The sequence below is a fragment of the Acinonyx jubatus genome, chromosome C2 (genome assembly GCF_027475565.1).
Source record: "Acinonyx jubatus isolate Ajub_Pintada_27869175 chromosome C2, VMU_Ajub_asm_v1.0, whole genome shotgun sequence".
Lineage (NCBI taxonomy): Eukaryota > Metazoa > Chordata > Mammalia > Carnivora > Felidae > Acinonyx > Acinonyx jubatus.
Window position 1 is genome coordinate 137799272 of NC_069384.1, and position 23493 is coordinate 137822764.

The 23493-nt window shown below is 37.3% G+C and overlaps 1 protein-coding gene across 7 annotated transcripts in view; it reads left to right on the plus strand.

Annotated features, from left to right (window-relative positions):
- UBE2E2 (ubiquitin conjugating enzyme E2 E2) overlaps positions 1-23493 on the plus strand; it is a 371623-nt gene that overhangs the window by 318791 nt on the left and 29339 nt on the right. For 4 of the 7 annotated variants that reach the window (XR_008298020.1, XM_027040964.2, XM_053221513.1 and 1 more), the window contains 2 exons: positions 5003-5150; positions 8051-8147. Coding sequence is in view for 5 of the 7 variants with exons in the window: in XM_027040964.2 (XP_026896765.1) it covers positions 5003-5150; positions 8051-8147 (245 nt within the window). In the remaining 2 variants the exon portion in view is untranslated. Of the gene's footprint in view, positions 1-5002; positions 5151-8050; positions 8148-23493 lie in introns of those variants that run through there. The other 3 variants (XR_008298019.1, XM_053221514.1, XM_027040962.2) reach the window with 1 other exon arrangement.

Genomic DNA, 23493 nt, shown 5'->3' on the forward strand with positions numbered 1-23493 from the left:
CACACACAGATACACACAATAGAATATTAACCATAAAAGAGGATACAATCTTGCATTTGCAGCAACATGGATGGACCTGGAGGCTATTATGCTTAGTGAAGGAAGTCAGACCGAGAAAGACAAATATCATATGATTTCACTTACATGCACAATCTAAAAAAATAAATGAATAAACAAAAGGCAGAATCAGACCTATAAATACAGAGAATAGACTGATTGATGGTTAACAGAGGAAAGGGGTTGGGGGACAGGCAAAATGGGTGAAGGGGAGTGGGAGATCCAGGCTTCCAGCTGTGGAGTGAATAAGTCACCAGAATAAAAGGCACAGCGTAGGGAATGTCATCAATGATACTGAAATAGCGTTGTATGGTGACAGTTGTAACAGCACTGTGTGGTAGCTACACTTGTGAGCAGAACATAATGTATAGATGTGTTGAATCACTGTGTTGTACACCTGAAAGAAATGTGACATCGTCAACTATACACACACAAAAAATATTTTAAGGTGCTATTTGTGGGAGCCTGCAGCATTAGCACGTGTAGGAACGATCAGCCTACCTGTTTGATTCAGTGTGGTTTCTTTATGAATATCTGTTGGGACAAAAGCTAACAAACATCACTAAAGTAGATCCTTTAATCAGTATTACAAAATATTGAAATGTAAAGCATTCTCTGTCCAAAAAATCTGCAAGATTCTTTGCAAACTCATGCTTTATTTTTCTTCCAACAGTACTTCACTTTTACTATCTCCACTTAAAACAGAGTCAACAGTAAAAACAACCTAATTAGAAAACAGGCAAAAAACCTGAAGATCCTCTCTCAAAAAAGAGGGTAGCCAGATAGAAAAAAAAAACAAAACATGAAAAAGTGCTCAACATCATTAGCAATTAGGGAAATGCAAATTAAAACCACAATGGTACCACTTCACCTAATCAGAATGACTGAAATAAAGCATCTTACACTAAATGCTGGCCAGGATGCTGAGAAACTGGATCACACTGCTGGTAAGAATGTAAGATGGTTCAACTGCCCTGGAAAAAAGTATGGCAGTTTCTTATAAAACTAAATATGAGCTTATCATATAACCCAACGATCACACTCTTGGGCATCTTATCTCAGAGAAATGAAAACTTACATTCACACAAATACACACATGTTCATGACAGCTTTGCTTGTGATAGCTGAAAACTGGAAACAGTCCATTTGTCCTTCAGTAGATAAATGGCTCAACAAACGGGCACATCCATACCATGGAATACTACCCCGCAATATGAAGGAACAAACTATTGATACACACAACAACTTAGATGGATCTCATGGGAAATGTGCGAGTAAAAAGAGCCAATTTCAAAAAGTTACATCCTATATGATATCACTTATATGACATTCTTGAATGACAAAATCACAGAGATGAGGAACAGAGTAGTGGCTGTCAAGAATTAAGGAAGGAAAGCGTTTGGAAAGTGACCTTTAAATGGTAGCACAAAGAGTGTTTGTGAAGGAACTGTTCTGTATCTTGGCTGTGATGGTGGTCATACAGATCTACATGTGATAAAATTGCATAAAAACACGTGTACATGAGTGCATATAAAACTGATGATAAATGGAAAAGGTCAATGGACTGTATCAGTGTGAGTTTCCTGTGATGTGATATTACAGTTATGCAGGATGTTACCATTGGGGAAAAGTGGATGAGGAACATAGTGTGATCCATTGGTATTGTTTTGTGTGGGTTTTTTTTAATGTTTATTTACTTTCTGAGAGAGAATCAGAGCATGAGCAAGGGAGGGGCACAGAGAGAGAGGGAGAGAGGGAGGGAGACACAGAATCCGAAGCAGGCTCCAGGCTCTGCCCTATCCACACAGAGCCTCAAACTCAGGACCATGAGATCATGATGTAAGCTGAAGTTGGACGCTTAACTGACTGAGCCACCCAGGGGCCCCAGTCAGTATTGTTTCTTACAACCTAGTGTGAATCTATAATAATCTCAAAATTAAAAGTTTAAAAAAAAAAAAAAACAGGCATTGAGGCTGACTAGGAGAGTGTGAGCTTTTAGGTCAACAAAGCTGTGTTTAAATTCTGGCTCCCCCACTTACAACTGTGCAACTACATGCCAGTCCTTTAACCCTTCTGGGCCTTCATTTATTGTTTTCCTCCAGTTTTATTGAGATATAATTAAATTTAGCACTGTATTTATTTTAGGTGCACAGCATAATGATTTGATATATGTATGTACTGCAAAATGATTACCACAATAAATTTAGTTAACATCCCTCACCTCACAGAATTAGTTTCTTTATTTTAAAAGTGGCTACAATAATACTACTTACCTCTTTGTGTTATTTTGAGAATTAACTGGCTCGGAATAGCCAGTCAGTATCTGATAGGTTTTTAAAACATTGTATATAAAAGCCACTCATTTACATTGGATCATAAAAATATTCTGTATTTTCATCTAGCACTTAAAGGGATACGCCTCTGCAGAATTTTATTATTACCAGGTATTCTCTATTTCATTCAATTCTGCTCATGTCTTTATTTCTTTCTACTTTTATGGGATTAACTCTGTTCTTTTTCCTTCCTTAAACACTTACTAAATGTCTTTCTTCCTTTCTAATTTGTGTATTTGAAACTATAGATTTCCCTTTGATAACTGTTTTAGCCAAATCACAAAGTTTGTATTGACAGTCCAACATTTCATTGTCATTTAGTTATAAATGTAACTTTTTTTTTTTTGATCCAAGAATTATTTGAAAAATGTGCTTTTCAGTTTCCCAAACATTTGATAGGGGATCTTTATGGTCTTAATAATTCTTTGAGATATGTTAAGCTTCCTTTGTGGCTTAGCATGTGATCAGTGTTTATAAATGTTTCTTATATGCTTGGAAAAGAATATATATTCTTTGTTGAGTGTGGAATTTTGATTTTGTTAAATTGGTTTTCATATTTTCAGCATCCTTACTACATTTTCTTTCATCTGCGTGACCTCAATTCCTGCAGCGAAATGTCCCTCTGATTGTAGATGTCTCATTTTTCTCCTTACGATTCTACAGTTTCACTTCTTATATTTTTGGGTGTCTTGTTAGGTACAGCAGATCCAGAATTGTTACGTTTTTCTGATGAATTGTTCATTTTATCCTAATGCATTGATTATCTTTCTGCATTTTACCTTAAACATATATTTGATCTGATAGTAATATAGCCATTTAGGCTCTCTTTCGGTTGGTGTTTGCATAGTTTATGTGCTGAGGATTTAGAATTCTCAGGGGATACATTTTTCTCCCCACCAGAGCCCAGGCTTTCTCCAGCAAGTGTCTTTGCTGTGTCTCCCAGAAGGCATTATCTTTTCGAGTCCATCCACTCACTAAAAGACTAGCTGCCCAAGTGTTCTAATCTATGTAAGGGCTCTCAATCCCAACCTCTTGCCACATGCAGACCTTAGGTTTCACCTTTTTCCATGAGGGCATCAAAACCCAAGCCTCCATTTTAATCTAGACTGGGTACTGTCCTTCCCCCCCCCTCCCTCTTACCCAAGTCCTGCCCCTGGCAACGACACTGTCAGCTCATGTGCTTACTGTAATTTTTGGTTTTCAGTTCTGGCCTCTGGGGATTTCTGTGAAAATTCAGCTATGTATTTTTTTAAATGTTACTTACATTTTCTTCAGCACTGGTAGGTGTTTGGAATGTGTTTGTGTGGAAGGGATGTCAAGGTTATCTATAAGGTCCAGCATGTTACTAGGACAGTTCTTATTAGGAATACTGATCTAGCCTGAAAATGGTACTGTGTTGTCTAATAATTACAGAAGACTGGATCTGTCCTTTCTGAGTCTTGATACTATATGAATTAAGTAAATGTGATGTTTGAGCAGATGCTGGATACCCTGGGAGGTAGCAACACATACAGAAATCTGCCACGTAGTTTTTGGTTCAGAGCCATTTTTAATTTAGGGGACCAAAAGATTGGTCTTTAAAACACTAAGGGTTTTTTTTTTCTATTTCAACTTATAAATTTGAGAATGTTTATAAACATGATATTAATGAATAACATTAAGATCTTATTGTTGCTTACATAAGACTTTTAGAAAACAGAGTTTTACCAGAGTTACAAAACTGATTTAGACTTAGCTTTTTAATTAAGTTCTTGAAAAATGTTATAAACATGTTTCAAAATTATACCTAAACGACGTGCAGTGGTGATGTAGCTATTATAGGGAAGAGAGACTACACTAATATTACATTAAAATATAGAATTTAAGGAGAAAAAGGTTCATAAATTGTAACTAATACAGTTTTTTATAAACTAGGTATATTATTTACATGCATGCCTAATTTGTGTTTTTAAACCATGACAGAAAAGAATATTTATGTCCTTTTTATAGTATTCCCATGCTATTTTGAACTTTAAAATACACAAAATCCTTAAAACAACTGGACTCCAACAAGTTTCTTTTGAAATTTTTATTTTTGAAATTTATTTCTTCTTTGAAATGTTACTTTTATTTTAGAGAGAGAGAGAGCAGGCATGCATGAGTGGGGGAGAGGGACAGAGGGAGAGAGAGAATCTGACGCAGGCTCCACACTCAGCACAGAGCCCAACGTGAGGCTCGATCCCATGACCCTGGGATCATGACCTGAGCCGAAATCAAGAGTCCTATGCTCAATTGACTGAGCCACCCAGGCACCCCTTTGAAGTGTTTTTAGAAGCCACAGCTAGTTTTTCTCTTACGAACATTCCTACACTTATACCGAGAGCAAATTCAGTCCCCAGAACACTAGCTAATCGATAGGACTCTTCATCAAAAGCAAAAGGATATGATTTTGCTGTTGGGGGTTATTTAGTTCTCTGTGCCCAGAATAACAAGTTCTAAAATAATGATTTTGTTTCTTGATGCTTCTCAGGTGCCTAAGGAATAATTAAGTATATGGTTCTACCAGTGACCCTTGGATTATTTTGTCTAATAAAAAGTATGTCTATTTATAATAACATTACATTTTCTTCTAGGTTACTTTCCGGACAAGAATCTATCACTGTAATATTAACAGCCAGGGCGTCATCTGTCTGGACATCCTAAAGGACAACTGGAGTCCAGCCCTAACCATTTCTAAAGTTCTCCTCTCCATCTGCTCACTTCTTACCGATTGCAACCCTGGTAAGAGACTTAATCCAATATTGAATTCAAGTCTATTAAAGACTTCAATGTCAGACCTTAGGAAATTGTTTACTTTACTACCACCACCACCACTGTAACTACTGTTATTACTATTGATTTTAAATTTCCATAATATCTAACTGCTTTCTTTTTAAATTGGGTCTTCTCATTAGTCTTTTTGAGACCTATTATTTGCCGAGAAGGAAAAAGCACAATGTGATAAAAATTAATGAAAAATCATTTTGGATAGGGAAGTGCTTTTACAGAATGCGTTACATTCTGCTGGCAAATAATAATAAAAATTCAAATTGAATAGCTTAATCTTTAATTAGATGCCTACCAGAAGATGTTAATTTGAGAAATGTGGGCTATTAAAATCTGATAACAACCAAGCAGCACCACGCAGACATGACCTTGTTGGCATTTTAATAACCATGCGTCCTTTCAAGCTAATAGAACAAAAAAGCTGAATGGTCCTCAACTAGGAAATACAACTTCCCAGGAAAACTAAAGAGAGTTTATGACGAAGCCTTTGTGGCTTGCTGGTGTGCTTAATGCTGAAAGTTTTTACTTTCTGTGTCGTCGCAGATGTATGATTATGTGTTTGACCAACTCCTTTTAACTAACAGACAAACCCAACTGCCAAATTTTTACGTATCTGGGTTTATTTTTGGAAACTACAAAAATCTAAAGTAGCTACAGAGCTTTCATTTATGTTTTTAATGAGAAATTCTTCTTTGAGTATTTAATTAGTAGTGTTAATATTTTATAAGATTCTATCTTCCACATTCAGGAATAAACTTTATTCACTAGATAATTGAAGTTTTAGACAAGAGAGAAATGACAAAGGGGAATCAGGGTCTCTCTTAAGCTCCTGTCTGGTTTATAAAACATGAAGAATTTACAATCTGTTCAATTTTTAAAACTTTTAAAAATAAGGATGTATAAAAATACTTCCACCAAAAGAAACATAACATATAATTATGCAAGATCATTATAAAATACTTTTTAAATTATTTCATACTTTTACACCAGATAGCGAAGTTCATTAATGCTGCACTAATTTAAAACTGAATGACAAATACTGTGTTTTTTCCCCTTATTACTATTTCAATCCCATTTGTCTGTATGACTGTGTGTAACTTCATTTGGAGGTAATGTCATAAGAAGACATTTTTTGTGTGATAGAGGCTTAAGCCCAGTGGTCCTCCTGGAAATGTTGGAACAGGGAACTATATCTGTCTCCCCTCTCCCAACAGAGTACTTCTGGGCTTTGCTGAAATTTAGAGGGAGTGTTTTTTTAAGAAAAAAAAAACACTTATCTTGAGAAGTAAGTCACCCATACAAGAAAATTTTGACATGAGATCATTACACCTTAAACTTCTAGTGTTAGGTGTCAGTTATATCTCCGTAAAACTAGGGGGAGAGAAGAAACTTTTGAGGCCATACTATTCATGAGGCCCTTCTGAACACTAGACGAGTAAGAAGTCCTTCCTTCTTCCACATGGGTAAGATGTAACTGCACTCTTAGAGAGAAAGCTCCGTGCTGAGAGGCGTTCCTTACTCAGCCATAGCCAGGCCTGTTCCGTCTCCCAGTCAGTTGAAATGGTCCTATCCCCCTGAATCAGCTTGTATGTGGGAAGCTCTTCTCTGTACAGGTAATCGCTGCTTAGAGGAATACATTCATCCCACCAAAGCCTTTTCTCAGCAATCAAAAATATTTCTCTTCACTAGAGTTTTCTTTTGCTGTGTCTCAGAAAGTTACAGATATGTGCTACAAAACAAGAAAAGTAAAATCACCCCTGGCTAAAGCAAAATCACATAAATAAAATAAATAGATTTTGAAAACAATAATATTGGTAGTAAGGATAAGTGTAAGGGATAAAGAAAAAGTAAAGAATAAGCCTAAAGATTAAGCCTTAAGTTTGATCAACTAGATACAGCTCATCTGATCTAAGAATAGACTATTGTTTGTAAAATACGTGGCAACAAACTAAATGTTTGTACTTTAAGACATATACAAAAATTTCCTAATTGGCACATCATCGATACGTGTGTTCACACTTCTAGAGTCTTAAAAAGAGTTTTTAAGTCAAAATGGCCTTTCTTTTGTTTAATGGGTTTACTTCACACCCTTTTCTGGTACACTTCCAATGTGTAGATTTTTTTTCCCCCAGATTTAAGTTAAACTTCAACCTAACCTATCTTCAAATTACCACAATTATAAGTTTGATAGAATACAAATAAATACGATTTTCCTATACTAAATCTGTAGAGCTAGTTTAACACCAGAAATGCTGTCAGCTCTGAAGTAGGTTTTGCATAAGGTTTTGCGCCAGTTTTCAAAGTGCTTTTCTCAGTCTTCTCTCCACATAAACTTACTTTTTAAATCTTTTTCATACTCTTCTCATAATTTACATTTGTCTCTTACTTAAAGAATTTTTGGTCTATTCAGAAATAAATTTTAAATGTTCGAGGGTGGGGCTGTACATCCTTACAGCATGGTATTTATAGTCCACAGATACAGATTTTAATACCAGCTCCACTGTTAATTAGTTGTGCGACTTGTTCTGGGCGCTTCACTTTCCTCAGACTCCGTTTCATTTACAAAACAGAGATAACCATCAGCCCTACCTAAATCACGGGATTCCTGTGAGGCACACATGCAAGCCCTCTGTAAACAGTCATGGGCTGTTGTTCATGTCATTTCCCAGGGTACTTAGGACTCCAAATGGGCATACATTCAATGGCTGACAAATACCTACTCAGTTGAGTTTAACTGAGAGAAGAGAGTATTGAATAATCTCTAAACACCACCACCTCAGCACTGACACTCTTGGGTTTAAACTCTGGAAAAAGCCTAACCTTGAATTAGTAGTCCCTATTGCATTATTTCCTAGGAAGGATTATCTCGCGGGTGGCAAAATGTCCAACAGTCACCAGCCAGTTGACGGGTGCACCGGTGATAATCATTCTGTTCCCAGTGCAACAGTCTAGGTAGGTCTAACTGCTGGCCTTGATAGGGCTGTTCGCACTTCACAGTGGTGTTCATTGAGCCTGCCAGAGCACTCTTATTTGTCAGACTCTACCTGGCTGCCAGTGTGTCTGTGTCACACTGCTGAGGAACAGAATGGCAGCAGAAAGGAGTAGAAGTTGATAAGCTCCAAAGGCCACACTGGCCTTCCAAGCTCCCGGAGTTTAGTCCTCCTTGGTGAACATGATTTAACCCAGGAATTGCTGTCATTTAGAGTACTAATCAGATTTCCATCTTTCATGGAATGCTCTTATCTGTCAATACTCTCTTCTCAAGCATATACAAAATTTAAGCTCTGTTCTGTTTGATTGTGTCTTTTGAAGTTTGTGCTATTTTGTGGTAGTTTTTTGAAACTCTTAGATGTTTATCATATTCTTTATATGAAGTCTGGTTATTGTTTCAAATATGCTTATCTTATGGTCTTCAGACCTAAAAATAATGGGTGTTTTCCCTCAAAAAATGAACTATCCTGAGAACACTGACAATTATGAAATAAAACAAGGAGGTCAACGGTTTTCCTGTATCAGATGCTTTATTTACAGAGTAACTTTCAGAAGTATTTCTAATCTTTTTTTCCTCTTTTTTTTTCCTGAAAAGTATATCAATATGGATGTTATCTGGCATTATTTTTTTTAACCTCAGTTCGACTTTCCTGCTCTATTGCTGTTGCTATCTAAAGTGTTATAAGCTTGTTTTATTTGGAATGTAATTCTGATACTGTATCATTTAAAAATTATCCCCCAAATGTATGGCTTTTATGGGATAATTGGAAATTTGAAAATGAGCTTTTGATATTAAGGAATTACTGCCAGAAATTTTTAGGCATGGTAAAACAGAACTGTCATGAATTTTTTACATATCCTTACCTTTTAGAGATATGGAACTACTTGCAATAAAGTCCTTTGATATCTAGAATTTGCTTCAAAATAATCCAGAAAGATTAGATTGGAAGTAGATAAGGATATGGAGGATACGAGATCGACCATTGTAATCGTTGAATGATGAGTGATGAGCACACTGGGGGGGGCAGGGCTTCCTTATACTCGTTTGTCTACTTTTGAATATGTCTGAAGTTTTCCATGATAAGGATTTCCTTGTAACTGCCGAAGATGAGCAGCAGTGTAGTCTGTAAAAGGCGTGTGATTTGGCCCTTTTGCTCTGTGGGAGAATCGTTTGGGCCCTGACCCTCACCCTCTGTATTTCATTCCCTATCATTTGCCTTCCAACTAAAGACTGCCTTATGGTTCAGCCTGGGCCATCAGGGTCCTGCATTCACACAACCATGAAGTCTTTGTCCGCCACTCTTCAAACAGGCAGAACCGTATAGGCCAGGTCAAATGAAAATGCTCTGAGCACACCCACAAACATCAATGCCCAAGATGGATGAGCTCTTCCCCCTACCCCCAGCACCTTCCAAATAAAAATCAAGTATCAGTTACTCCCCGTCTCAGATTTATGTGTATCTTTTATTAAAACAACAAATAGAACTAAGAATGGCGCTAATTAACCCTCAGCCTTACACAGTGATTAAGTCGAGGGTGAGCACAGCTGCAGCGTCATTGGTAAGAGCTTTATTCTTCTCAAATGGACTGAGCAAATGGAAAGAGGAATTGGCTCCCGGTGGCTCTTTTATAGTGTTCTATAAAAGGTCGGAGAATGGCTCCTTCCTTATTCTCCAACTTCATAGCCCTTTGTTTCAGATCACTTACAGCCCAGTTTTCAAACAACTGATAAATACAATCCTTATCCATAAATTGTCTCATATACCTTAACTTTGATAATCGCTTGTCTTTGACCTGGTTATGATTGGATAATAAATTGTGTTACTAACCATTAAAATGTTATAATTGGTAATGACTACTAGAGGGTGGGGACCATAAAGTAGAATTAATTGTTTCAACACAGGCATATTTGTGTAGATTATTTACACTAAGTTTGTGAGCTATTACACTGATGAAAGGTATATAAACAGACTTTTAAGAGGATTCTACTGCCTGCTATAGCAGCGTGAACTTGGCTTCTACACATTCTACTCTGCTACACTTGAGAACTGGCAAAGAACAATTTCTTTAACTGAAATTAAGATAAAGCTGTAAAAATGATAAGCCTACCTGTTTTCAAGGCAAGCTATCTTAGCAGGAATGCAAAAAAAAATTTTTTTTTCTGTAGGAGGTATTAACTATGGATACATAGACCTAAGGTTTCTCCTAATGCCTATGACTTTTTTTAAAAGTGAGAAAATTTATAAAGTAGAAATATACGGTACGACATACAGCTAACTTGAAGCTGTTTTCTTTGTGAAGAATTGGCTCTCCTCTAGAATGTCACATGATAAATTCCAAAAGTCCTTGTAATTGGTACTTCCAAATATGGATATAGATAGGCTGTAATCCATAGTCCTGTAACTTCTCTGACACCTTATGTAAAGGAAAGCTATAGCTCTATGTAGATAGTCAATCTACCCGGTATTTTAAAAACCAGGAGGGTACATAAAGTCCAAGAAATGTATAAAGGACTTTGGGTTCCAACTCCATATTATCTACAGAATCCTGGGGCACTGGCCCCTCATGCACTACAGGTTCCCCTAGACTCCCTCGGATCTGTTTGGAAATAGGCCTTCCATGGTGTGAAGGTCCTAGAAGAACCGAGGATTCGTTGCAAGGATGAATAAAATCAGGAATACACATCATTAAACGGAGAAGAACATTTCTGTTTTGTGCATTAAAGAAGTTTTTGGGTACCTGGGTGGCTCAGTCAGTTGTGTCCAGCTTTGGCTCAGGTCACGATCTCATGGTTCGTAAGTTCAAGCCCCATGTCGAGCTCTTTGCAGACAGCTCAGAGCCTGGAGCCTGCTTTGGATTCTGTGTCTCCCTGTCTCTCTGCCCCTCCCCCACTCATGCTCACTCACTCTCCAAAATAAATAAACATTTCCAAAAAAAATTTCACAGAAGTGATTCTGTACCATCAAAAATTTGGGTTTTTTTTTTTTTAAAGTATCAATTCTGTTTACCTGTATATTTATAAATGTGTTTCCTTACCTTGTCATTCTGTAAAAAGGAACTTTTTAGTTGTGTTACAAGGGATACTAGTGTATAACAATGTAAACTAAAAGATCCTATTTTATGGTCCTTTATCAAAAATGATTTTCAAGGAGCACCTGCGTGGCTCTGTCAGCATACGATTCTTGATTTCAGCTGAGTTTGTGAGCAGCACTGAACATGGAGCCTGCTTGGGATTCTCTCTCTCTGCCCCTCCCCTGCTCACCTTGTCTCTCTCTGTCTCTCTCAAAATAAGTAATTAACATTTAAAAAAAAAAATGAGGGGCACCTGAGTGGCTCAGTCGGTTAAGCGTCGGACTATTGCTCCGGTCATGATCTCGCAGTTCATGAGTTCGAGCCCCACGTAGGGCTCTTTGCTGACGACTCAGAGCCTGGAGCCTGCTTTGGATTCTGGTTCTCTCTGTCCCTCCCCCACTCATGCTCTGTCTCTCTTTGTCTCTCAAAAGTGAATAAACATTTAAAACTTTAAAAAAAAAAAAAAGAATGATTTTCTAAAAAACACAGAATGAGAAAAGAAAGCTAAAATTATTTGATCATGGGTTTAGGTTTTAGATTGCCAGGTAGTGAAACAAGGAAAGAGAACTTGAGTCAGAGTTGTCTGGAAAGGATTGGTGGCTTCACTATGTAGGGGAGTGATGATTCCATGACAAAGCAAGTGTCCTAATCAGCCCTTGATATTTTTGCTTTGTATAGGCAAATCTTTATTTAACATAGCCATCAGTTTTATATCCTTCCTGAACATCCAGTCTGCCTAGTCTAAAAGAATATTACCAAAAAAAAAAAAAAAAAAGGAATATTACCTGTTTATTATTTTTTTGACATGTTGTCCAGAAATGCTGACCTTTACAAAAACTTTATTACTTTTCTCAGTTAAATATATCTGCTTGGTAGGTTTGATTCTTTTAAAGATGGTAAAAACTATACCTTATTTGCAGATATCTGAGTTGCATTCAAAATATGCCTGTAAAGTTTTACTTTCATATCTGATCTAAAGGAAAGACCCATTGGAGAAATCACTCTCCTTGAGTAAAGAAGAAAATACAACCGTGTATTTATGATGCCTATGTTCGTTTTTCTCACTTGTTTCCTTACCTCTGACCCAGGAAGTAGCTCTGAACCAGGTAATAACTGTGCTTCCAGCATGGTTAAAGCAGGAAGATGAATCCCTAGGGTAGCAATCTATAATATCTTCCCTGGTTTTGTTTTGTTTTTTTACCATTATAGAGCTGTCCGCTTATCCTTTGTGAGATTCTGATTGGCTTGTCCTATAACAGGAGTAAAATCTCACCAATTCAGTATAATTAGGATGTCAGATAAAATTTTTTGATAATTGTAGGAAATTTTAAATGAGTGAAGACCTATTAAGCACATGTAGGAAATGCTAGTGAAATGTTTAAACTACATGGCCTTAGACTCTGCTTTACCAAGGACAGGAATGAAGTGGGTTTTTCACATAAATAAAATAGAGAAAATGGTTATAATGAGCCCTAATGTATTCCTCACTCAGCCTCAAAACTTACCTTTATTTAGGGTTTAGGTATTTTTTACAGGTTATCTAGGCCTTCTTTCAGACAGGCTAAATATTCTGAGATAATATTGCTTGACACTGTTAATTTTCTTGGCAACCCTTTTTAAAAGAGATAATACAGTAAACTTCAGAATAGGTCTCTGCATTCGAATTACTGTTAATATTTGTTACTCAAGGGTATAATATGTGTTTTTTGGAAAGTAGGTTACTGGTAAAGTTTGGTTTTCTTTTTAAGGAGAAATGATTTTAAACAAAACAGTTAAATAATATGTATTTGAAATTATAACAATGCACTGTAGTGTTTTAATATGGAAATTTAAGAGTTCTGAAACAACATAATAAAAATCCTCTAACTGTCCAGAAATTTATTTGCATGGACAAAAAATCTGGATGATTGAATAACATGTCGCCTTTTTAATTTAGATATTTGAGATCCTATTGTGTCTTGGGAGAAATGTTATAATTATGAAAATACGAAGAATTAATGTAACCCTACCAGTGTCTGAGTCTGAGACCCTCAGTTACCAGGCAGTTATCTTTATATTTCCTTACTTTCCTTACTTACAGCCTTCCATTCTGTATTTGGCCTGGGTAAAGTGCTTCCAGTAACAGCACTCAAAATAATTCTTAATTATTTTTTTAAGTGTACTTATTTATTTTGAGAGAGAGGGGAGGACAGGGGTAGAGTGAGGGGGAAAAGAGAGAATCCCAAGCAGGCTCCATGCTGCCAGCACAGAGCCCAGCGTGGGACTCAGGAACCATGAAATCAGACCTGAGCCGAAATCAAGACAGATGCTTAACTGACTGAGCCACTCAGGCACCCCACAGTAATTCTTATTTTTAAAAAAAGGATGCTTCTGACATGTCAGACTAATTATTCCTACACAACAGCAATAACTTCTTTCTTTTTTCCTTCTTGTTTTTGTCCTTTAAGAGATCCTGGGCTTATGGGTGCTGAATTTTTGGTTATGTCATATTGGTGAGGAATTTGCATAATAAGCAGTATAGGAGTTCCTTTAAACTACAGGCATATTTCTTTCCACAATACGTAGTGTTCCTGGAAAGCAATCATAAATCACAATGCTTTAGATATATTTGAAGAACTTCCTACTTAAACGAGTAGCCTATGGAGAAACCTGTTGCCAAATAAAGCATTTATAAGTTTGAATAATGAATTTATTTTTTAATAAAAATCAGTTTTTTAAATTTATCTTTTCTTGAAAATACAAGGATATTTTCCCCCTAATTCAGCACTGCCTTCCCTCTGAGAGCATTTCCCCCAAATAAGCCATATTTTTTGCGATACTCACATACCTAGCACAGCCTATAAAAAGCCTACATAGCTGTGTGCCTGTAGGCGGGGTAGGTAGTACCTTATGGGGCAGCCGCTCACGTTAGTGAGGTGTGCATCACCTTTTATTCAGAGAACTGTGCCCACACACGTACTCCAGTGACTGACTTTCTTGTCTAGACTGGCTCCCGTGATGGAAGCATGGTCATACACAGTCTAATTCAAATACATAAGGCAAGTTAGGACAAATGGAGACCTAGAGGAGATGTCTTTATCTAGCGTTGGGTACCACCATTAGATTTTTATAAGAAAAGCTCTAGGGGCGCCTGGGTGGCTCAGTCAGTGAAGCATCCGACTTCGGCTCAGGTCATGATCTTGCGGTATGTGAGTTTGAGCCCCGAGTCGGGCTCTGTGCTGACAGCTCGGAGCCTGGAGCCTGCTTCGGATTTTGTGTCTCCCTCTCTCTCTGACCCTCCCCCGTTCATGCTCCGTCTCTGTCTCAAAAATAAATAAACGTTAAAAAAAAATTAAAAAAAAAAAAAGAAAAGCTCTAGAAAAGATCACTCAGCTACACTGGGGAAGAGGCACCAGCCACCCCTTGTCCTCTATAAAGGATTCCTCTACCTGAGGAATATATACATTTTTATCGAATCAAGGGTCTGATAGGGCTGGTGTATTTTAATTTTAGCCTTACTCAGAATGGTTCCGTTCCTGCAGGAAAAGCATCCTCTTGGTGGATTCGCATTCATAGGATTGTGGATAGCTTAGAGTTGGGATTCATATCTGAGTTCAAAATAATCTTGTGTCCAATTTGGTGAAAGTTTTTAAGTGAAAGTTTACTGTTAATGGAGCTCTCCATTAGCTTGTTTAATTCTCTGGAAAGGCTATTTAAATTTATAATTATACTAGACAAAGAAGCCATTGATTTGTATATGGTATTGATTTGCATTTAGGGAACTCTGGCTATGTTGCATATTTGTAGTTTTCATATTCGTAGTTTTCATGGTGGAGCTAGGATATCTTAAAGGTGAAGAAAAGGTCTAGATGTACTCCTTGATAATGTCTCAGTATTGGCTTTTCTTTTTTTCAAAATGGAAATATCTTCAGTTTTTTTCTTGCTTATTAAATTTCTCTTAAATCAACTATCCTTTAAAGATAAGTGTTTAGTTTTCATTTGAGGCTCCTTGCTCTGCAAACTCAAAATTGATGGGACTTAGCAAAGTATATTTGTCAGTTAAGTATGTCTCATTATAATTTTGGTGTAAATTTAAACACATGACCTCAATGTGTAGCCCTGGCTTTGACCTGCTTCTACTTAGCATTTCCCTGTATATATTTATTGCCCCTTAATTAATATAAATCTGGACATGGGTATTAGCTGTTGCTACAAGTTTTCTGCTGTAAAGTCTATTGTTGTCCCTGCAATAATAACCTCTAATTTACTGGTTTGGAAGTTGATCTCATTATAAAGCTATTGTATATATTAAGCCATGATGAAAATTCCCTTCAATTTACTTTTTAGAAAATGGCGTTTTGAGGTTTTCCTTTTTAGAGATCACCAGTGATTTGTTGTTGTTGTTGTTGTTGTTGTTGTTGTTGTTGTTGTTGTTCTAGGGAAACACTAATAAGAAAATGACATGGTGTAGATCAGTATTTCTCAATTTCTACATTCTCCCAAAACTGACCTCTTCCTCCACTAAAATCAATTAATGTCTTTCTGAGTTTAGAATATAGCAAATTGTATTAGAGGTATTTTTCTCCCGTAAAGCAAGTTTTTGGCATCTGATGCTGTTTAGGGAATTGGGGAAAGCTGTTGAAGCAATGCATGTGTTCTGTTGTTGCCAGTGAAAAGCTCAGAAAACACAAATAAGAAATTGAAAAGTGAAGCAGACCCTCAGTATAAACAAACACCATTCTTTACTCACATGGGAGTGTGTCTTTTACTCAGAAGAGTTTACCCAAGGAATGATGCAAAGACTTTTTTTCTTTCCCTTACTTGAGGAATTTCTGACAAGTCGAGAACATTTAGTCTAGATTTTAATTAACTTTTTCTTTATGATTTCTGGAATGAAAATAATTGAGAAAGAATTACAAGATTAATTTTTCTCATTCTAGAGTAAAAAGAGGGGTTTTTTGATGATAGGGAAAGAATTAAGCAAAAATTGTATGTTTTAGGTCCAAGGTCTTTCCTATTCCCCTGGATAACCTCTCCCAGTGTTTGTTTGTTTTCCATTTTTCATTCTTTACAGTTGAGGACCAGTAATAAGTTTGTCACTCTCTGAAATTAGTCTTCTTTTCTTCTACATGTAGTCTACCTTTTTTTTTTTTTTTTTTTTTTTTACCATAGCACTCACTATTTGGGTTTATTTACAGCTTCTGTCAGGAGAGACTTGACTGTGTCAGGCTTCACTAAACAGTTTAGTTCCAACAACAAGACTTACTTTTCCTGTGTCTGTTCTGTAGTCTCTTGCTCTCCACATGAACAGAAAGGTTTCCAGTGTTATTCCCAGGCAAGCATCTGCCACAGGTGTCTTTTTTATCACTTAAAATATATGTAGAAATGATGAGATTATTAAGTAGCTGACTGTGGTTCATGTCGTTCTTTCAGATCTTAAGTTCTTTTGAAACTCTTAAGTGCTCTTTCTTTGTTGGTTAATTTATTTTGCAATTTAGACTTCTGTCCTCATTCAGTTCATATCTGTAATGTGGTGGTTTGTTAATACCATAGGCTTATTATTGGTAAATCAAACAGTTCTAATATTTATTGCCAGAAACACCTGTACCTGGTTAGTAAATGATATAGCATGGATTTTACTTTATGTAAATTTTAAAAGTGAATACATTTTTTAAACTTGATAACAGCATAAAATGCTGTACAGGATGTTGACTGCCCATTCGGCACTCAGAAGGATCCCTTAGTCTAGAGGCCATGGTGCCCTGATCTCCTTTTTGTCTTAGTATGATTTGCCATGTGGCTGTCACATTCCCTTTTCTGGCGACCTTTCAGAGAATACCATCTTCTGAAACTACTGAGACCACCCATCCAGCACTAAAGAGATCCCTCTGTGATCACACTTTTTTTTTTAAGTTTATTTATTTATTTTGATAGCATGTGCGAGGGCATGCAAGCAGGGGAGGGCAAAGGGAAAGGGAGAGAGAATCTCAAGCAGGCTGCACGCCCAGCTCAAGAGCCGAATGTGGGGTTCAACATGGGGTTCGATCTCAAGACTGTGAGATCATGACCTGAGCCAAAATCAGGAGTCAGATGCTTAACCAACTGAGCTACCCAGGCACCCCTAACGGATCTTTATGTACAGAGGAATTTTTAATGAAACTATTCTGTATGTTGTTAGTAGTTGGCTAATGTCCTCAGAGACCAGGTCTGGAGACTGGAGGGAATAGTGATACTCTTAAGGTGAAGCATTAGATTTTTCCTTCTGCCCACAAAAAGAAATAGCCAAAGCAGTGTAAACCACTGGGCTTTTGCTTACATTCTCACATCAGCTTGTTCATTACTGCCTCCTACAGACTGTCTCTTTCACAAATACTAATAGAAAAAGCAATTAAGAGAAAGAGAATGAACCACATCAGAGGTCATCTATAGAGTAATATAACCCACATCATCTTTTGAAAGAGATAGGTACTGGAACTTCATGAATAGCCATTTCCCAGCTTTTGGTGACCCTCCAGTGCTTTCTTACTCTTACTCTTTGGCTTGTCCACATTAGCCTAGGGACTCTTTTGTGCTTTACCCTCTGGAGTCTGTAATGTAAAGGCAGTTGATCTATTGCATGTGTTTTCATAGTACATATGTACAAATTCCAGCTTCACCCCAGGCTCTGATTTGACTCCTCCCTCCCGCCTGAAGTATATCCCTATTCTCCATAAGAATCACTGAGCTGGAGCTAATGGCAAAGGGAAATGGACCCACACACATTTATTTCCTCAGGACAGAGCTCTGTGATGTATCCTTGGTTAGTCCTCCTTTCTCCCTTTTCCTGTTATCCAGTCTTTTCTTTTTTATCTGTATTTCTAGCTTTTTTTGTTTTTCTGCTACTGCTTCTCTTTCTTTTCTTTTTCTTACCCTAATTTCTGCTCTCCCTCTTAACTTCCTTTAACCTTTCTTTCACCAAGGAAAAAAAAAATTTTAAGGGATATCCAAACTGTCTTTTTATTTGTTTTTATTTAAAAGAGCTTTATTTAGTATTATCTCTATAACCATATGACTTAGCTTGTAGCATCTATTGGCCTAGTATAACCTTGGAATATTCCATTTCACTTCACATGCCAACTGATGGCTCTTGTCCATCTTGTGTGCCAGGGCAGGAATGGCCCCATCGACTCTCAAAAGGGGTATGGTGTCAACTCAGAAAATTGGCTGAACACTGTGAGTAATGCTCGAGTTGTTGCCAGTCTTAGCCAGTACATACCTTCTTAATTCCATGGCCTCTTCTTCCAGTTAAACAGTTGCTTTTTTAAATCTAGTTTGGAAAATATATTAAAGTCCTATGCTCTGTAAGTAGCGTTGCTAAAGCAGTATCACACGTGTAGGAAGATAATCTCATTTTGACATTTTGAATTGATTGTCCTGTGTACATCTGGATGGCAGGGCTTTAAGTGAAAAACACGGGAGTTAGTCTATAGTGTAAGATGGCTCATGTTATATAGCTCTAAGCTGTTGCCCCTCACTGTATTTATGCCTGACTTCTCTAAGTAACAGTGGCATACCTTTGCATGCATGCATCTTTTCAGCAAACCTTATGATGCCCCTTGCTAGATTCACCAGTGTCAGAGCATGAGCACAATGAAGGTTATATTTTGCCATGTTAAAAAAAGATTAAGTCAGAGGAGCTAAATTATACTGAGTTTTGAACATGTCAAGAAAACTAGAGTGTTGCCCAGCTCTTTCCCTTACTAGATACATTGGTGCCTTCATTTGTGAATTGAAGACAGTACTTATGACCCTGACTATGTTGCAGCATTGCTGTGAAGATAAAGTTGTGTGTGTAGACCTCTGTAAACACTTTGAAAGCTGTGAGTATCATTGTATGGAATGTATTGTACTGAAGGCCTACATTAGCTCTGCAAGGTGCAGTTAACCTGTCCTTTGAAATATCAAAAGAGCCATTTTGTTTCTTGCATAAAATCTTTAAGTGGCTTATTCATAGTTTGATGAGTTCGGAGTTTCATATGTGATGGAATTTACCTTTCAGAAGGAAAACTAATAGGAAAAATGAATTGAAATTCAAACTTGGCTTAATGATTTCAATTTGCTTTAGGCTTCTATCTTTATAGTCTAAAAAACTTTAAGTATTTAATGTTATTTTTTGTCATCTATAAAATGAAGTCTCCTTCTTTATTCCCAGCACACATAATGCACAAACTGTATGCCCATAGGCACCCCCATCTGGCCAAAGAACTTCCTAGGAAACTTTGCCTTATTTCAAGTCCAGCCAAGCCTTTTAAAATCTTTACTCACACCCCTATTGTTCCTTTGCTCTTGCCCTGTATAAAATATGTCTCAAGCCCAAAGGCAGCTTAAAATTTCTCAAGATATTATATCACATGACAGACTCCTGAAGTTCAGAGACTGTCTAGCTAAGATAGAAGTCAAAGCTAGCTATTTTTAGCCAGGTTTAAGTAAATTTAATTTTACTGAACTAGATATACTGTACTCTCTGGATTGTCTGTAATGTTTTCACAATACATCAGAGTGGACTTCAGCTTCTGGCCATGAAGAAATAACAGGAATTAGATTTATACTCTTCCCTTAACCAACTAGAAAAACAGACACTGAACAACAGGCAGCCCAAGACCAAGATCCCTGAGAGAAGAGAAGAGAAACACACGAAGTGAGCCCCACACCTGCCCCAGCTCACTGCTTAGAGGCAGTTTCCAGGCTACATTATAGAGAGGAAAAAAACAAAGAGAGCACCCAGCAGTCTCACTGAGTTGAGGAGACAGAGATAGGGGTTTAGGAAGACCCACGTGCTGGTGTTTGTGGGGCAGAGATCCAGAGAAGAGGGACCACACAGAGAGAATGCTCCAGAGATCCGAAAAGGGATCCCCTCAAGTCTTTGGCTACGTTTAGAATTCTTCATATGTCAGAAGAAGCCACCTGGGGCCAGGGAAAGAACCTGCACAAAGCAGTAGGCCAGACAGTTCCTAGAGCTCACACAAGGCTGTGAGTGACCTCACATTAAGCAGGAATCCATGTTGTCCTCATAAGATACTGTCTTAATAGAAGGGGTAAATTAGCTCTACACCAAAGGCTCCACTGGACCTACCTACCCTAAAAAAAATTTAAAAGAAAGCTTGGAAGCATCAAACTTTTCTTAAATAAATACATGCTAGGACAAAGTACAACATTCTTTAAGGGAATATAACAAATTCCAACACTCAACAGTGTAAAATTTACTTTTGTACCTCAAATAAAATATTACTGGGCATTTTAAAAGCAGGAAAATAGAACCCATAACCAGGAGAGCAATTAATCCATAGTTCCAGACCCTGAAAGGACAGAGATGATGGAATTAGTAGGCAAGAATGCTAAAACAGTTATTATAAATTCCATATGCTTAAGAAAGTAGAGGAAAATGCAAACATGATGAGAAAAAATATTAAAAAGATAGAAATGAAACTTGTAGGGTAACAAAATGCAGTCTCTGCCATTAAAAGTACATATTATAGGATTAACAACAGATTGCATACAGTGGAAGAAAGTTGGAAATGAAATTGAACATAGTAATAGAAACTATCCATAAAGAAGCAAGAGAAATGAAAGTTTAAAAAATAAAATGAACAGAGCCTAAGTGATCCATGGGATGACCTCAGGCTACTTAACATACCTGTAACTGGGAGTCCCAGAAAAGGAAGTCAGGAAAGAAAAAATATTATAAAAAATAATGAGAGGAACTTCCACTTCCAGTAACAGGGATAACCATATTTGCCCTCCCTCCTGAAACAACCAAAAGACAGACAAAATACATAAAACAATGGTTTTCAAGACATGGAGCTCAGACAGTAAAGGTCAGTGATCCCTGATACGTGGGAAACAAAGTGAACCCTGGACTACTGCCCTGTGAGAGTTTCCATCCATAGTGTGAGGAAAGGAACCCAGGGGAAGCCCAGCAGACTCTCTAAGTTGAGCAAACAGAACTGAGTCCAAGGAAGTCGAGGCACTACAGTTCCAAAGACGGAGTATAGAGAGGAGAGAGCTGCACACACAGAGGGAACCCCAAATATCTGCAGAAGGTACCCCTCGAGTATTTAGCAGAAGGTGCCCCTTGCACATTCATGCAAGGAAACTACCCAAGTCTGGGAAAGAACTGGTGTGTTCCACCTCTTTGCCACATTGGTGAAAGATGGATTCCCACCCTAGGGTTATGAGGAGTGGCCAAACACACAACACCCAACATTGGACAAATGAGGGTGACAACTGTTTATTAATCACTTACATTCTTAGCCTTGTGGGGAGGACATCACACATCTTGCAGGGCCACATGGGGATTGCACTCAGGAACAGAGGGAGCAATCAAGGGCTGTGGGAGACAGGCATTGTAGTCTCAAGAGGGCAGAATGCTCCCTGGTTCCTGCAGGAAGATGTGATTGGCTTATTTGAATAATTCCACAGGCTGGCAAGAAATTGAGTAACACTATTCAGTGATAAGCAGGAACTATTCCCCCGTCCATGGTAAAGAGCATTTTTCAACTAGTGACCCTTATCCATGGGAGCAGAGTCAGGAAGGGAATTTGTGGTTAGGCCATTTGAAGCCTTCCCAGTTTTCCTGAGATGTTAAGGCAGCACATAATGCTGAACCTTAATTTTAGGTCTTATACTACAAGAACCATCTTAGAGGGTTAAAAGAAACAGTGCCTTTTCCCACCAGCCAGACTAGAAAAATTCATAATTCTTGGGACATTTGGATACACAGGAAGGGGTTGCCTTAGCTTGTGGAAAATAATTAGCCCTAGACTAAGCACTGCTTCAGCCTACCTACCTAGTCATAAAAGCAAAACCAGACAGGATCCAAGTGTCTGCAAGAACAAAGCTCAAGAATATAAGAACACAAAAAGTAAAAACTTAATAATTTTTAAATTTTTTTTTAATTTTAATTTTTTAAATTTTTTTTAAAAAGAACACAAAAATAATCTATCAACCAACATGGTAGAACCCACAAGGTCTGGCCTCCAAAGATTACCAGGATGCAAAGAAGCAGGAAAACATGACACACGATAAGGAGCATAACCACTTACTGGAAACAGACCCAGAACTGACACAGACGTTAGAATTAGACTAAATAATGGTTGATAATTTTCTGAATTTGATGAGAACTTTAAACACATGTATCAAATAAGCTTTATGAACCCCAAGCAGAAGAAACATGAAGAAAACTCACACCCAGGTACATCATATCAAATTGCTGAAGAATGATACAGAAATTCTTAAAAGCAGCCCCGCCAAAAGTGGTTATATTATTAGAGAGAAGCAAAGATAGTCATGACTGCAAACGTCTGTTGAGAAACTGCTAACCAGAAGATGGTGGAACTACATCTTTAAAGTACTAAAGGAAAAACTGTCAGCCCAGAATTCTATACCCAGTAGTAATATATTTCAAAACAGGTTATTTCCAAGAAAACATACCAAAGCTTATGCACATTCTGAAGTAAAAATTGGCATTAGAAGAAGGTCTTTATAAGCAAGATAAAATCCAAAAAGCATAAAGAAAAAGCATCAACAGATTTGACTACCTAAAAATTTTTAAATTCTATATGGCAAAAATACCGTAAGTTGTTCACAGATTGCAGTCTTGTAACATATATAGTGGGCAGAGAGTTAATATGCCTAATGTAGGAAGAACTATAAATCAAGAAGTGAAAAACCAATAACTCAGTAAAAAATTGGGAACGTGATCTAAGCACTCAATGCATAGAACAGCAAAGTATAACTGAGAAACATAGGAAAAGATCTTCAGACTCTAGTAAACACCAACTAAAATGAGATTTCTCTTTTTAATCAGTTGACAAAAATCAAAAGATTAATAACATCTGATATAGGGAGAGTGCTGGGAAAGACACTTTTACACAGTTTTTGGGAATATAGATTGGTACTACGTTTTTCAAGGACAATTTGGAGGCACCTGTCAAAATGTAAAATGCACATAACCCCTGACCAGCAGTCTCACTTCTGGGAATCCATCCTGTAAAAATACTCACAAGTGTTCATGGGTATATGCTCAAGGAATACTCCACAACATTATTTTTTTATATAATTTATTGTTAAATTGGCTAACATACAGTGTGTAAAGTGTGCTGTTGGTTATTGGGTAGATTCCCATGGTTCATCACTTACATACAACACCCAGTGCTCATCCCAACAAGTACCCTCCTCAATGTCCCCTCTCCTCCAAACCCGCATCCACCCTCAGTTT